This window comes from Oxyura jamaicensis, chromosome 15 (genome assembly GCF_011077185.1).
Source record: "Oxyura jamaicensis isolate SHBP4307 breed ruddy duck chromosome 15, BPBGC_Ojam_1.0, whole genome shotgun sequence".
NCBI lineage: Eukaryota > Metazoa > Chordata > Aves > Anseriformes > Anatidae > Oxyura > Oxyura jamaicensis.
The window spans coordinates 2157563-2173159 of NC_048907.1; the positions used below are offsets into that span (position 1 = coordinate 2157563).

General features: G+C 43.0%; 1 protein-coding gene across 14 annotated transcripts in view; it reads left to right on the forward strand.

Moving 5' to 3' along the window:
• Nucleotides 1-15597, forward strand: part of ATXN2 (ataxin 2) — a 50200-nt gene that overhangs the window by 638 nt on the left and 33965 nt on the right. For 9 of the 14 annotated variants that reach the window (XM_035341029.1, XM_035341024.1, XM_035341028.1 and 6 more), the window contains exons 2-7: nt 5822-5858; nt 7242-7301; nt 7979-8050; nt 8281-8431; nt 13478-13492; nt 15459-15583. In XM_035341029.1, the coding sequence (XP_035196920.1) occupies nt 5822-5858; nt 7242-7301; nt 7979-8050; nt 8281-8431; nt 13478-13492; nt 15459-15583 (460 nt within the window). The remainder of the gene's footprint in view (nt 1-5821; nt 5859-7241; nt 7302-7978; nt 8051-8280; nt 8432-13477; nt 13493-15458; nt 15584-15597) is intronic. The other 5 variants (XM_035341020.1, XM_035341022.1, XM_035341021.1 and 2 more) reach the window with 1 other exon arrangement.

Sequence of the window (15597 nt, forward strand, 5' to 3'; positions counted from 1 at the left end):
CCCCCCCCCCCCCCCCCTCCTCCCCCCCCCCGGCCCCGGCCGAGCCAGGCCCGGCCTCTCGCCTGCATTTTCCCCCAAGCTCCGGGGGTCCCAGCGAACAATCGGAGGAGGAGGATGGTGGCGGGCTGAAGGTCACCACGCTCGGGGCAGCTCCCTTTATTTTTATTTCCCCCCCCCCCCCCCCCCGGTTTGGTGCGTTGGCGATAAAAAAGAGTTGACGGCGGCTCCATTGTTGCACATCCCCGAAAATGGGAGTTTTACTTTGTTACCGCTCTGGGGAACTGGAAGGGGAAAAAGCTTGGGTAGGGTGGAAAAGAACGAAATGAACTGAAACAGCAGCAGCGGGTGCCCCAGCGCTGAAATAATTCCCTGGTTTTTACATATGGCTGTCTGGGTTGCCCATGATGTTTACTGTGCCTTGCTGAACAGTTACCCCTGCCAACAGACAGTGGCACTATGGAGGTTAACGTGAAGGACAACAAAACCCACAGCTTTTTTTTTTTTTAACATTTTTATTTTGCAAAAATCCGTATTGTGAGCGCCTGTCTCGGTAGATGAAAGGTGTGAGCCTCGATTCCTTTGTCAAGCTTTAAAATTAAAGCCATTGGGTTTCTCCTCCCAGCGTTGTTGCCTCTCTGCTTTTGTTGGATAGATTCCATTTCAGAACTTCTTAGGGAGTTGTAGTGGGACTGTTAAATGACCAACGTGTGCCTACAGTGGTGTTTATACCTTTTTTTTTTTTTTAAAAATATATATATATAAATTGATTCTTGAAGTTGGCTCTGAATGACAAGTCAGTAAAATCCCAGTCCCTGGGCTGATGGAGCCCCATAGGAAACCTTCAGAGAGCTTTTCCTATCGCTACCCTAAAGAAAAGCCTTGCCTCTTTTTGGACTACAAACTTCAGGGTGGTTCACGCTGCATTTTTTTTCCCTGTAGAGGAAAGCCATTTAGCTTTTCATTTCTGAAAAAATCAAATTGCTTTTTAGCTGGCCTGCATCTTGCTTTCAGCTCCAAGTGTTACGCTTAACAGAAACTTAAACATCTCCAGTTTTTGCCAGGCTTTCTTAGCAGTATTGCAGCTCAGTTCTCTGCAAACACGGGTATCCTTTTTTTCCTTTTTTTTTTTCTTCCTTGGGATGCAACAGAATGTTGCTTTTCAGGGTCAGGTTGCTCATAAAGGCTTAAATTTGGGTAAAAAGCTTGATAGTAAACCATCCTGGGCTTAATTTTATGCTGTTTTCAGTACTGTAATACTGGGTTGGGCTGAGCGCCTGGTAGTGAGTGAGGGTCAGCCTTGATCCCCGTGCATATTTCCGTGGTCTTGGAGCGGTGGATTTACGTGTTTCGTGTTAGAAAAGGTAAGATCTTGTGGGAAAGAGTGGGAAATTCCAGCGTTTGCTTGTTTGCTTTTCATTGTTATCCCTTCCCCTTTTACATTGGGGAAGAAAATCACAAAAGGAGCTTTCTTTCCAGGTGTTTAAAAATTAAACATGAAGAATTAATAAATTTTTATAAAAGCGGCGGGAAGTGCCATCATTCTGCTTGTGTTCGGTAGCAGCAGCACGTGGAATATGGCGGGTGGGAAATTGGGCTGGAGCAGGGATGCCAACAGATGTTAGACTGTAACCGGGGAAAATGTAGGGCCTGGGCTGCAAATCTGCCCCACGCACCAGTCAGAACCTTACCTGGCACCTACGTCTTGAGGTTTAGTTCACTTTGTCCCTAACACAGCCACGAGAAGCTGACAATCCTCTGGCTGGGGGTTGCATCTTCCTCAGCCTGCCTTCAAACTCTGCAGCCTTTTTTTCCCCGGGGGCATTTTGTCTGAGGGCAGAGCCCCTCCAGCTCTGGTTTTGGAGGGTTACATGGCTGGCTACAATTGTGGCAAAAGGCCCTTTATTTTGGTAACTTTCTTGCCCAACTGAAGCTGGGCGCCCTTTATCGATATCGGAAGTTTCTGTCTTGTATAAATGGGTTTAACCATTAAAAAGTGAAAAATGAACTTATCCAACGTGGCGTAGCTGGCTTTTGAGGCTTGGCGCTTCTTGCCTGCTCTGATTTCCCTTTTTCTTGCCATCCCTTATTAGCCCAACTAAAGGCTTAAGGAAGGGGCAGAAGGGAGGTGTCGGTTCTGTTTGGGTAGCAATAATTGGGAATATTGACCACCGAGGTGCTCAGAAATAGCGCGAGGGACTGTTCTGGAGGCTTGGTCCCACATGGCATTCGTTGGTTTTCTAGTTCGTTCTGATGTCTTTGTGTGTGTCGGTTTTAATGCAGCTATGCTGAACTGCTGAGCAAAATAAATGGCTTTTTCTCTTTCCTTGCAGCAGTTAATTCATTTTAGAGCAATATTCCGTGCCTGCTTTTGAGTACGTTTTAATTTAACGACAGATTCGTTGCGAGGTGTCTGAAGGAGGTTCCTCGGTGACCAAGTCCATCAACAGGCACAAGTGTGCACTTGATTGAGGCGTGCTTATCTGCTCAGGCACTACAGAAGTTGTCTTGTACGAAGACAAGAGCAGACGTTTAATAACGTCAGCATCGGGAAAAATTACTGAAAACAATCTGCAGTACTACTCGTGTGACCTTAATGTGACAGCTTAGCTTCATTTGACTCCTATGTAGGCAATTTCTGCGCTTAAACGAGGTCTGAACTTTGTACTGGTGATCTCTTCCTTAGAGGAAGGCTTTATCAGCTCCCCGCACTTGTAATGAAAGTTCTGTAGAGCGTCCTTAAATAGTTCTCAGAGCTGTAGTAGTGGCAGGGAGTGCTCCAGAAACTCCCGTTCCCTCTGTTCAATTCCACAGTCTCTGTAGTTGCGCTGCTGCTGCAGACATTAATTGCAGTGTGGGTGCCTCTGTTTCTTCTCCGTAGTATCAGTGAAGATGCTGTTGGGAAGAAAACTTCGCGTCCTGGAAAGACGTGCACTGGTTTTCGCTTAACTGGAAAAATAGAAATGCGTGACCTTGTTTTGCTTATACAAACGCTCTGCTCGGCATGTAAACATAGGACGGGAGGCGAGCGAGGGCTGTTGAGGAGTAGGGCAGTGAGGATTCATAAAAACAGAAAAAAAAAATCACAAGTTGCTTCCGGGAAAAAAAATGTTTATTGTGCAGCATTTGAGATTAAGCCCTTGCGTAGACTTTCACTCTCAAGGTACAAGTACCAGCCTGCAGTGAGCTGGCTACCAAGATTAATTGCTTGGTCAAGTTACTTTGTCTGGTGCAGCACTTCGCTGCCCGGGTGACTTTCCTACCCTGAAGCACTGGAATGGGTTTCCCAGTTTGATTTGCCAAGGTGCTGTGCCTTCTCCAAGGCTTCCATTCAACCACATTTCTGCAATACAAAACGCATTTTTAATTCACCCCGCTCATTAGAACCGAGATGTGGTTGTAGGTAGCAGTGCGAAATTGCTACTGACCCTTCTAATTTCTCCCACCCCCATTTTTATTCTTCGGTTTTCAATTGTGGCGAGCTGCTTCTGGCAAAGACGGCCTGCTTTGGTGAAGGCCCTGGCTTGTTCTTCATTTGGCGTGTCAAAGATGCACCTAAAGGTAGCTTGAACTGAGCCTCCACCATTGGAAGGTGACCTGCAAGTCAAAGTCTTGGTCCTAGCAGAAGGTTCGTGCAGGTACGATTGAGTTGTAATGTTGGCAGGATTGTTTAAAGTCTTGGTGAATATCTTTAGGGGTTTCCGTTCGACGGTTGTAGCTAGAAAACGAGGTCAGGTCTGCGAAGAGATCAGTCGGATCCGAGCAGCGCGTACAACTTGTGTAATTGCCTTAACTCGTGCTCTGATGTAGAACCCCGCAGCCTCTTGCCAGCGTGGATGTGCGCGATCACGTTGCTCCTACTCACGTATCTGTGAGAGATGGTAAGTTTGGAAGTGTGGTAGGAGATGGAAAATCCAGGATGCTTCAGGTCGAGTGCTGAAGCAGACCGCCGTGAGCTTGCTGACCGGCCCAGCAAGCCGGTTATTTAAGTTCTAAGAATGCACGCCGCTCACTGGGGCAGTGCTTTCTATTTCGAAGGCACCAAGCTCTCGTTTTGGCCACTTCTACAGCTGATGTCGGAAAGGATGTCTTCTCCAGTCCTTGCGGCCAACAGGAGGATCCGTGATATTGTTCACTTCCTCCATGTTCTTTGACAGGTGGCTTTGGTGAAGCTTTTGGTTATGACAAAAGGATAAACCAGAGCTGGCTTGTGCCTCTTTTGTTGGGGCCATTTCACGTCTGGTGGGACGGCTTTCCAAGAAGAGGATGGTTCATCTCAATACTAAATGTTCCAGGTTCATGAAGGGCTCACGTTACTGCCCTGTTCTAGGTGGTGGCCACCTGACAAACAGCAGCGGTGTCAAAGGTAAGAGCTGCTCCTCACCAGGGCAAGCCCGGAGTTGTGACGCTACCTTCTAGGAAGTTCAGGTAGTTAAATAAAGGCTGTTTGCATTGGGATTTCTTTGTCAGATTAGTGCTCCGCAAGTATTCTGCAAATGTCAGCCTGACATCTGAAGTCTGCCTTTATTCCCAATCAGCAAATGTCATCAGCGTGCGTGATGCTGTTTCTGTTGTTTTCTCAAGCTGGTCAGCCGGTAGTTGGGTGGGTTTCCATTTCTCTTTCCCTGTTAAGGACTTTCACGATTCTCTGATGGACTTGCTGATTTCTGCCAAATTTGCCTCATCTGGGAGAACCCTTTGGTTTCGTGACTAGCTCACGAGTCCCGTGTATAAGGGCATGTTTGGAGAGCAAGGTTGTGTTCGAGCTCAGCACAGTGTTTTCCAAAGCAGCTGGACGTGTTTGGCATTCAGTTGGATTTAGGTTTCCGTGTTGTTTGGATGTTTTGAAACATGAACATGATTCTTTGGGCCTCTCTAATTAAATGGATGTGCCATCCGTAAGATGGGTCTGGTTCAGAAATTGATTTTTTGCAGTAAAAGCGAGGACTTTGTTTTGCCGTACTTGCATAACAGAGCGCACTCTACGTCGTCATAGTGATACAAATCTAAATCCCAAAGAGAAACATTTAAAACTGGAACTTGCTGGTACAGGGAAGGCGCTTTGGAAGAAGGCACGCCGGTGGCGTTGAAGCTGTAGCTGGGGACCTGCTGGCTGCAGGGCCCCTCTTGGGGTGGCCATGGCCGAGCTGGAGCTCAGAGGCCGTTCCATCGCTCTTTGCAAGGTGTGAAGAGCTTACGGGTTGATGTTAAGAGCTTCCAGGATGATTAAAAGCATCTTGAGGCGTGGATGTTGCACGCATTGAATTGAACTGGAAGGAGCTGCTGGTTTTTAGGGCTGAGGGACTGGGGTGGGCTAGCTGCCTGGGTCTCGCAGTGGCTGGCAGGTTTTGGGGTGGGGCTGGTCGGTCGGTGGCCCTCGGTCAGGGAGGCAGCGACGGTGTGGTTGTAATCCCAAAGAAGTGACTGGGATGGGGACGGAGCCCAGAAGTGCAAATGAGGTGGTTTTGCTTTTGCATGCCAGCAAGCTTTGGAATTCGCTTCAGCTACGGGATTGTGCTTGAGAGAGAATATTTGTGGAGTTTTGTAACGGAACGGTGTTCGCATTTCTTTGTTTTGTCCTTTAATTTTTTGTAGGTAACCCTCTTACCCAGTAACTGCCGGTGTTGCTTGTAGGTCAGTGCTTGAAGGAGAAATGCTGTAGGCCCTGTAACTGCCACGTTCGGCTCTAGGGAAGCGCAGTTCTCCTTTGCTCCCATTCTCAACACTAAACAAAGTCAGGCTTTTGAATTCTTCTTTGCTACAAAATTGGTGATTTTCAGTAGTTCTTTTTTTAATTGTATCTGATGTGTGTGTTTAATTTCAGAGGTCGCAGCAGTGGCAAAGGACCGCCTCAGCCTACGGTGAGTATTTTTCCCCCCTCATTGTACCTCTTGTAGATACAACGAAACAGCTCCTCTAGCAGGAACTGGAGTAACAATGTGAAAATAGCAGATAGGGAACATTCTCTCAAATCGTGGATACCTTGATGAATATTTTAGACTGAGCTATGCTTTTTTAAAGATATAACATCTTGCATTCATCTAAATCTCCTGGGAGGGCAAGGAGGGAAGGAACACTTAAACATTTGAACTACATTCATATAAATCTCATATAAAGCTGTAAATATGTGGATACAGTTTAACTTAGGAGCAAATTCAAGAGCATGGCTTTATCTGAGAACTATCTAACACTGGTTTCTCCTTTAAACAGATGACTAAAGATAGCAAGGCAACATATTTAGTTAAATAAAAGCAGCTTTCCAATGAAATAGCAAACCCAGTGCTGTTATAGCTAACCCATTATTACCTGAGTGTGTAGCTTTAGTTGTTTCCAAGGCTCAATACCGTTGAAGTATACATGTGGCTTGACTTGTAAAGCATGATTTTATCAAAGCTAAAGATCTGGATCTTGATTTTAAAAATGGATCTTTGAACTGCACTTTGAACAACACCGAGTGTTGAGCATGGGAATGCCCTTAAACACATACTGGAGGTGTTACCAGTTAAAAAGCTCAAAATATGGTGGGATGCTTGCACGTTTCAGCATCTCTTGCTCGACAAGCATGGGGTTGATGGGGAGAGATGCAAGATCTTGACGAAACAGAGTCATCCTCACACTTCACCTGTGCGTGTGCAAGCACCTTGCCTGGCAGCCTGAGGATGCATGGTCAGCTCCCTAGGCTCAGAGCTCAGATTCTGAAACTGCAGAGAATTCTTTTTGGCTGTTTTTAAGATAGGCTTTGTAGCTCTTTGGCACTTTGTGATCTGATGACCTTAGCTTCTGTTAATGAACGTCATCAGGTCCGTTAGCTGGAGGGATGTCTCTCACCAGGCCCCAAAGCACCTCTTTACATCCCCAGCAGTTGAGGTACCTTATCCTGTTGATAGCTCTCAAACCAGCGCGGGATGATGGCCGGGCTCTTCAGTTATGCTTCTCCACGTGGGAGCTTCACCCAGCCAGTCAGGGGATTGACACTGAGTGACATTAGGGCTTCCATAAAGTTTCTCTCGTTTGGGAGGGTGGGTGTTCAGATGTTTAATTGATCAGGGAAAGGTGTAGGAGTCCTCTACTAATCTGGTGTGACTTAAGTTCAGTGTTTGTTGGCCAAGTAAGGTTTTGGACCGGTGTGTTCCTAGGAGCTAGCGCGTATGGCTGAAAGCTGGCTTTGTGTTTGTAGCATCGGCTCTCTGAAGTGTTATGAGTATTTCTCGTCTATTCATGACAACATCATTTTTATCTTTCAGATTTCGTTCGATGGCATCTATGCAAACATGAGAATGGTTCACATACTTACGTCAGTTGTTGTAAGTCTTCATTGGGAAGTAGGGTAAACAGTGTCTATAGTGACACAGAATTGTTAATATTACACTCATTGTAATATTATGGAGTGAATACAACAGCATGCACCATGTTCCGAGGTTGGAATTTAAACAGTCACAGTAATAGCTTTTGTGTATTTTTGGCTTGGAAAGCTACAAATTGTATTTGAACAGGTATGGCAAATTTCTCATCTTCACTGGTCGTATTCTTAATTTTCTGTCTTCAGGGAGATTATCAATAAATAATGAATTTATATAAGGGAAATCCCCATGTGTCAAAATCGGGTAACACAGACTGTCCCACAGCAGCTAGAATCTGGGATAAGACTTCATCCTTACTTGTACCCGTTAACAGATCTGGTTTTGCACAAAACCTTGTTTGCATGAGTAACTGATCAAGAGTCTTGTGTGTACCAAAAATGCTTCTGCGATTATCCTGAAATCCCTTCAGAACAAATTGTGGTACAGACCTAGGTGTCTGCATCTGCAGAACAAAGAGGTGTATTTGTAAACAGGAAAATGTTGGATAAGTAGATTTGAATAAACACTAAGCTTTATTTTTTTACCTTATACTTATGTAAAGATACATTTTTGAGAAAATTGCTCAAATGACGTTTGTCAGGCTGGTAGAAAACTGCATTTTCATTTTTCTTGCTTTCTAGGGATCCAAATGTGAAGTACAGGTGAAAAATGGTGGTATATATGAAGGAGTTTTTAAAACTTACAGTCCTAAGGTAATTTTTACAGTTTTGACTCTCCCTCTTTTCTTTTTGAAGGCTGAATAATCAACGCTTCCTTAAATGGGAATATTTATTATCAATTATTTTGACTATTGATGTCTAAGTTTACACAAGCAGATTCATTTTTGCAAACTACTGTAAATGTCTGCTTTTTCCACTTATGTGAAGTTATCTCATAGCTTATTGTGCATTAAATTAGGATATTCTTTATATATCTCTCATAGTGTGATTTAGTGCTCGATGCTGCTCATCGGAAAACCGCAGAATCCAGTTTGGGGCCAAAACGTGAAGACATACTAGAGAGTATCTTATTCAAGTCTTCAGATTTTGTTATGGTGCATTTTAAGGATATGGATACCAATTATGCCAGAAGAGGTATACCTTTTTTTTAAGGTTCCTAACATTATCTATATCAAAGTCTTTTTTTTCTTATGTTTTTCATATCTTTCTGTGTCATGGAGTGAAAGTGCACATTTGTATGTTTTCAGGCTGATCAACAGCTGTCACTGGGAGCTAAGTGTTTATCGTAACACATCTGCTTTATTCCCCTGTAGCAGTGACTTAGGGGTAGGGATTTGTGGACATTTAAAGAGAGATTTTCACTCCTTTCACCTTGTGTTTGTACAACTGTGTGTTCTTGCCTGACTTACGGCTGAAGGTTAAGATGCTTGTTTCAAGGAATTCGCTTTTCCTAGAAGAAGATGCATAATGTCAGAGCAACGGTACCATTTAAATGCAGATAAGTTCCAGGTTCCGGATGGGACTTTGAATTTGAATTGCACCAGAGCTGTTTTATAATGGATCTGCTATGCACATGGAATCACTTTGATGTAAATGCAAACTGGGCTCTCTGTTACCCAATTTTTATAGATTTTTAGTAAATGGAATGAAAAATACACTACTCTTCTAGGAATAATTACTCAATGGAAGTTATCTAGAAGAAAACAATTGCTTTGGGTTGAACAGTCACTCAGTTTGCATTATTAGGTGGAATGCCTTTGCATCTAAATCTCCTCTCCAACTACTTAAGAGAGCGGACATAAAACTGTAGAGACAGAGCAAGATAAACTAGAAGGCTGCAAAACTTGATAACTCGTAGTGGGTAAATTAATCTGCTTTCCATTTTGTCTCAAAAATGTATTATCTTGAAACCACACTTGGAAGTAGAAGTCAATCTCTGATCACACCTGCAAATTAGAGCAAAGAAGGGCTTTCTGCTTCTTGGGAAATGAAGTAAGCAAGGATTCAGAATGGAAGTGTGTGAGCATGCATGCAGGAATGGTGGGCCTTTTGTTCTTATAAAGCAGCCCAAACCTTCATGGTACAGAGTCAGATGAGCTTGTGTGATCTGCACTGAGAACTGGGTCTGAACTTCTAGGTGAGGGAGATGGTGTTGCCTGCTGCATTCGTGTTGGGGATGGTTACTGCCTGGCGCCCAGATATATTTGACAGTGTTGCACTTTGTATAGAACAAAGGCTGTTACCTTCCATAGATCTGGGAACAAATACTTTAAAGTTTCTTAGCCGTTGATGTCCTGGCTGTTTCCCAGACAAGTTAGTGTGCAGTGTGGACACATTTGGTGGAAAGGCAGCTTGCTCTCACTTCTTAAAAAATGTAGTCAAACAAAGGGGCACTCCACAAGCACTCGGTTGCCATAGGAAAGGCTTACTGGGGTAGGGTTTGTTGGTGGGTAGGTATTTGTGTAGTTTCTTCCCCCTTACGCTTAGACAAATGCTAGACTGTTGTGGAGGCCTCGAAGTAAACTTTCTTGCTGCAAAAGATACTGGTTTTGTAAAGTTTAGTGTATCCTGTTTCCCTGGTTGGGTACAATATCTTGAGTTCTATGAATTTTTATTCTGGCTTTTTTTTTTTTTTTTTTTTTGCTTCTCTGCTGAGCTGGAGGAGCGCAGACAAGTGGTGCCCCCGACTCTCGGATATTGATCTTCTGAGTTACCCTCAGACCCGACAGCAGAGATGTTCTCTTGTCTCTGCCTTTTTGTCAAAGACTGGAAGAGTAGTGGTAAAGAGCAGTGGGTAGGGAGAAAGCGAATGGGATGGATTCTCCTTTCAGAAGGAGTGGAAAATACAGTTATCTCTGAAAGAACCATCCGCAACGGTCTGCCAAGCACCTTTCATTGCTATCTTACTCGTGCAGCTTTGGAGCAGTGAGCTGATAATTCATCCTGCAGCTACATCAGGAGTGTGAGGACAGGGAAGGTAGTGGCTGTATAAGCTTGAGGTGGGTGAAACTGCCCCGTTTGGAAGCAGCAGTCTTAGATTTGCTTCTGCCAAGCATGACATTGCACCTTCAGATGGATCAGTGGAGGAAGTGTGCTCTAGTAATTGGACAGGTTGGGAGAAAAAAAACAGGTCTGTGTGGATAGGAACTTTCTGACAGCTTATGCTTAAAAAAAAAAAAATACAAAAGCTGTCCCTGCTACCTAGGGCCTCAATTTGCAACTCTTGTCTGTCTGCCTAGACCTTTGTGCTCAAGTAGCCTTCTGCTAGGCTTCAAAAGGGGTCATCCGAGGGGCCCTCGCTGTGCTGTTAGGGCTTTCTGCAGTACCGGCAGGCTGATGAAGGAAGCATAGGGACACTCAGGTGAAAATGCATGATGTCCATCTTCTCCCCTCAGACTATTCTGTCTGCATGGAAGGAGAGACAGGCAGTTTTCTGCATGCACCAGTGGAAATCATCAGCTAAAAATCTACCTTAATGTGCAAGCTGACATCCTTGGCAGGATATTAACACGGAACATCTCTGCTTTGCCTTCTGAAGCAAAGGTGAAGCGCTCGGATTTAGTAGTTGCTAGATGACTAGGGCTGTATGATGGGAACAGGAGGATGTTTCCCCAGCGTTCTGCAGAACCAGCTTCTAGCAGTGTTTTCTCTAGTCCTAAGCACCGATCAGGCCACTCTGCTACTTTCCCTATGATTCAAATTTGACTAAGGCTTGAGTTGTCTTCTTGGCTTCTCTTTAAAGACGAGACAATTCAAGATCATAACTACTGTTAAAGTAATAGGCTTCTACAATGTTTTTATTGGTTTTTGGCACGGTTTCTGCACTCTGAGCAAAATAATACAAATGCAATGAAAAAAGGCAAGAGAGAATTGTCTATTTGAGTTTTTCCTTGAATTAGCGCTGAAAGTGGCATCCTTCCAGAGAAAGCGTTGCAAGGGGAATAGCAGTAGGCATATTAGGAACAAAGGAAGGAAATGTTGGTCTGCAGAGCTGGTGGTAACTGGTTTCTATGTTTTAAATCAGTAGCGAGTAGTTTCAACAGTAAACTCCTGTTTTGTAACATTTAGGCTGAAACCTCAGTTTACTTTGAGCCATACTAAACTCGATCAAAGTTTGCTGTGCGCCATGAACACCTTTGGCACATAATGCAGCCTGGCTTAATAGCTTTTGAACTGCAGAGTTGTGCTTAAATGCATGTTTGTGCTCTTCACCATTAGTAGCGCAAAACATGTTTGAGAAAACAAGCTTTTTAAAGGCTGAAATTAATCAAACCTGGACTCTTAATTGCTCTATTCTGGCAGTCCTTTCTTGAAGTCATTTAATAGCACATACTTGAAGAATGTGCCCAAGCTGAGTTTTTTCTTAGAACGTGTATATTTAATTCGCTTGTGCTTAATGCAATTTCTCTTGCGTAAAATTGTCTTTGGGATTTTTTTTCTTCCATTTAGCAGGCTTTGAAACAAGAAGTGAGGTCTCAGTATATCAAGCTCCTTTGCTCAGGAGACTTCATGTTAAGCAGGTACAGAAGCAGTGGGGTCTAGCTGAGCGTTAAAGCTCAAGCTTTTTGTACGACCAGTTTTCATTTGACCTTTGATTTGAGTTTTACCATGTGCAAAAGGAATTGAATAAAAATTTGGCCATATCAAGGTGTCACGTGGATTGCTCCTTCAACAGTTCAGAGATAGGAGGCACCAGATAAGGAAGAGGGAGGGGCGAGCCTGTGCAGTCAGTATCTTGTCTGCTAGTGCTCTGCCAGGTGGTGCCTGTAGCAGCAGTTGGTTTCAGCCTCTACTTTCTTAATAATCTTAAGAGCAGTGTTTTTGTTTTGGAAGCACTAATTGGAAGAATTTTTGTGTGTTCTCAATTTTGTTGCTCATCAGCTTTGTTAATGTCTTGTTTGACTTGCCATGTTTTTAATCTGGGTGTCCCGCGTGTCTGGCTGGCTGTTTGTTCCAGGAAAATAACGACCTGTGCCTTGAGGTACCTTTCTGCTACACTTCAACTTTGTCTGGATGCTCATGAGACTGTGTTGTGTGACTAGAAGTCGGCCTTTGCAGCTTGAATGTTTCCTAACTCTAGACTTTTTTGGGTTGTAGAGCATAAGCCGATGTTGCAGTCTCACTTGTGACTTAAAATGAAAAAGAAAGGAAGAGCAGAGATGTTTCCTGTGCCCAGTGACATGCTGGATTCAGCTGGGAAACTTAGCATTGGCTGTTTGGATCTTACTCAGCCCTGTAGCGCTCACTAGATAGTGGGGTTTCTGTTCTGACTTGTCCCCACTTCATCTCTATCATCGTAATTTTTGACAGCACTGCTGATTTTTTTTTTTTTTAATGTGGCTTTTTAAATAGGAAAATTGGGTTGAATGTTTGAGGCTTATTAAGCTAGTGGTTTTTTTTTGGAGTATCCCAAATGCCATCATTGCGTATGGAGGCGTTTTGTCTGAAGTTATGTCAAAGAAATGAAGGAAAACCCTTCTAAAATACAGCAGATGACCTCCATCGGGTGCTGTCATCAGTCCTCATACCTCATGTTTATTCAGTCTCATCAGAGAAGACTTCCCTATGCCCCAGTGAAATAAATTTCACTGCTTAAGTGATTTCAGCAGCCTCCAACTTGCATTTGGTGTAAAATACCTGATCTGAGAGGATCAAACGTGAAACTTCAGCACTGGCCTATCTAAATCAGGGCTGTGGTAGCTACAGGGGATTGTTAAGGTGAACGGTTTCACATACAAGCTCCTTACTTTCGCTTTCCTTTTGAACATGCTCTAGTTACTCCTTAACTGTGGACTTAGGTAGCACTCTAAGTAGTTTCAGTTTACTTTTAAGCATTACACTGTTTTTATAGCTTATTTTAAATGCTGTTTGTATGAAGGGAAACTGAGAGACGTTTTCTTTCCAAGTGGTATGCCTTAGAGATGTGTAGGCTGTTTGGAGGGTTTGTAGTGTAGCACAACGGGGAAACACAAGGGGTTGTGAACACTGGGAATGTTGCTCAAGTTTTATTATGGAAATGATCTTTGCAAGGTGGGAGATGTATAACCAGTGTGAATATGTCTGCTAGAGGGCCTGAAAGAGTTTAGCATTGCCTGAATTCAGCCATTTAATGTGAAAAAAATCCACCTGTATTTATATCTGATGTCTTCCAATTTTTTCTCTCTCCACATCTGTTTGTAGTTCCTTCAGAAACAGGTAACTTTTTTGGCAGTCGCTCTGTCTCTGCATCTTGCCTTTTCATAATGCTTCTGTTACCATAATATATAATGGAAACTTACTATCTTTGCTCGCACATTTATGGCACTATAAAACATGCATGCGTAACTTCACGGAATCATTTAGAATATCTTGCAGTTAGTCGATGACTTCTGTTCTCACCCTTGATTTTTTACCTATTCCGAACAGTTGAAAATGCAACGATTGAAGTATTGCATCAGCACTAATAGTTAGCCCAATGGTACAATGGCTGTGTTGCAGAACAGTTTACAAATAATCCTAGAATGTGCCTGCTGAAGGCATCAGGCTTAGCGAGAAGCTAAACCAATCTCACTTGGAAGTGTTAACCTTCAACCGTGTAGGTAGTATCGCAGCTGCATTGGCGGAGTATGCAATGATGGCTCACATGGTGATTGATGCAGGTTTTTGCAATTTCACACGAGCCCTAACAGTGGTTTGCCTCATTAGGTGGCCTTCTTTCATTTGGCTTTTTCTTATTTTACTGATTCCTTTGTATTTGACATGAACGTTTAGCTAATAAACTTCTTTCTTTTCATCCATCTTCTGTAACGTTTTGTTTCACATATGCTTATTAACAATGCTTAATTGCTTATCCATAGTTTCTTTGGTCTCTGTGTATGAGTTGAGCGAGCATTTCATGAGATAGCTCTCTATGTTGCTAGACAGACCAAGCACAGTTCTGATAGATCATGCCAATATATGTGCATATTTTAACTGAAATTGGGGAAAACAGGAATAATGTGTTGTATTGACGGTCTACTAAAAAGAACATCAGTGATTGTTTAAAATCTGTAACGCTGGTGACCAACAAATCGTATCTTCTGAATTCTTTTCATGATGGCTTTAAAATTCATTTATCTTAGTGAGATTTCGCCAAAAGTAAATTTAAGCCATACTCTTTCGTATCTAGCACTGTCTGGTGGTTTGACCTCATCTTTTTTCAAGACCAGAAATGTTTGCTCCTTGTTTTTTCTGTAGATGTTGAGATGATGATGAGAAAGATAATGAGAAATTCAGGACTAAAGGCACTCTAAAAAGCTTTTTTTTTTTTTTTTTTAATTAAAAAAATCCTTCTGTTTAAGAAATTTCAGAATTTGCAGGCAGCTCTGAGATTTAGTGGCTTATAAAACATACAAATTTGGCTTCTTTGAGGAATGGCTTTGTACTTTCTTTTTTAACAGTACTTCAGTATTTTAGTATTACTCCTTCAGCCATTTTCCTAGTCTGGTTTGAATGAAACATGAACAAATAAAAATAAAAGCTCAGGATCTTTATTCTTCTCTGTTCATGTCACGTTGAATGGGTGTACAAGCTAGTGGATAATTGAGGTACACAGCAAAGGGAGTAAAAGGGTGTGCATGCATGCTGGTATGTCGAGGAATTGTGGAAATAGAGGAAGCTCAAGGTATTCGAAGGGAAGCTTGTACTCCGCTTATTTAGAGAATGGGATTGGATGCATTCATGCTTTTTTGTGATCTGCATAATATGGTAGCGTGCGGCTGTGGAGGCTTTTCTGAGAAACATATTGTACAAGTCTGGTGTTCCCTATAGGAACGGGGATCCTTGGGTAGCCCTGCTTTTAGCAACAAAACATACATGTAGTTTGTGTAAAAGATTTTGAAATGATTGAAAGTAATTCCTGCTGTTCTTTGATGCCTTGTCTCATACCTGAAGTTGCAAAAAAATGCACCCTGTAAACAGATGTATTTGAAGTCTGTCTGCGCTTCCCAGTTATTCTAAGTATGAAGTAGGTAGCTCTCGGATGTAGTCCATTGAGTACAGCGACTACACGTGAAGGTGAACGATGTTAATGTGCTTGTGAATCAGTCGTATTTGGTCGTTCCTCAAAAATTCTAGTGCATACAGTGTCTTCCTGTGCTTAACCAACTTGATTTCACCCCCATCCCTCCCCGCTCCCTTGTAGATGCTTTTACTGATTCAGCCATCAGTGCTAAAGTAAATGGTGAGCACAAAGAAAAGGATCTGGAACCATGGGATGGAGGAGAAAGCAGCGCTACTGAGGAGCTTGAGGCATTAGAGACGGATGTTGTAAGTACTGCTTT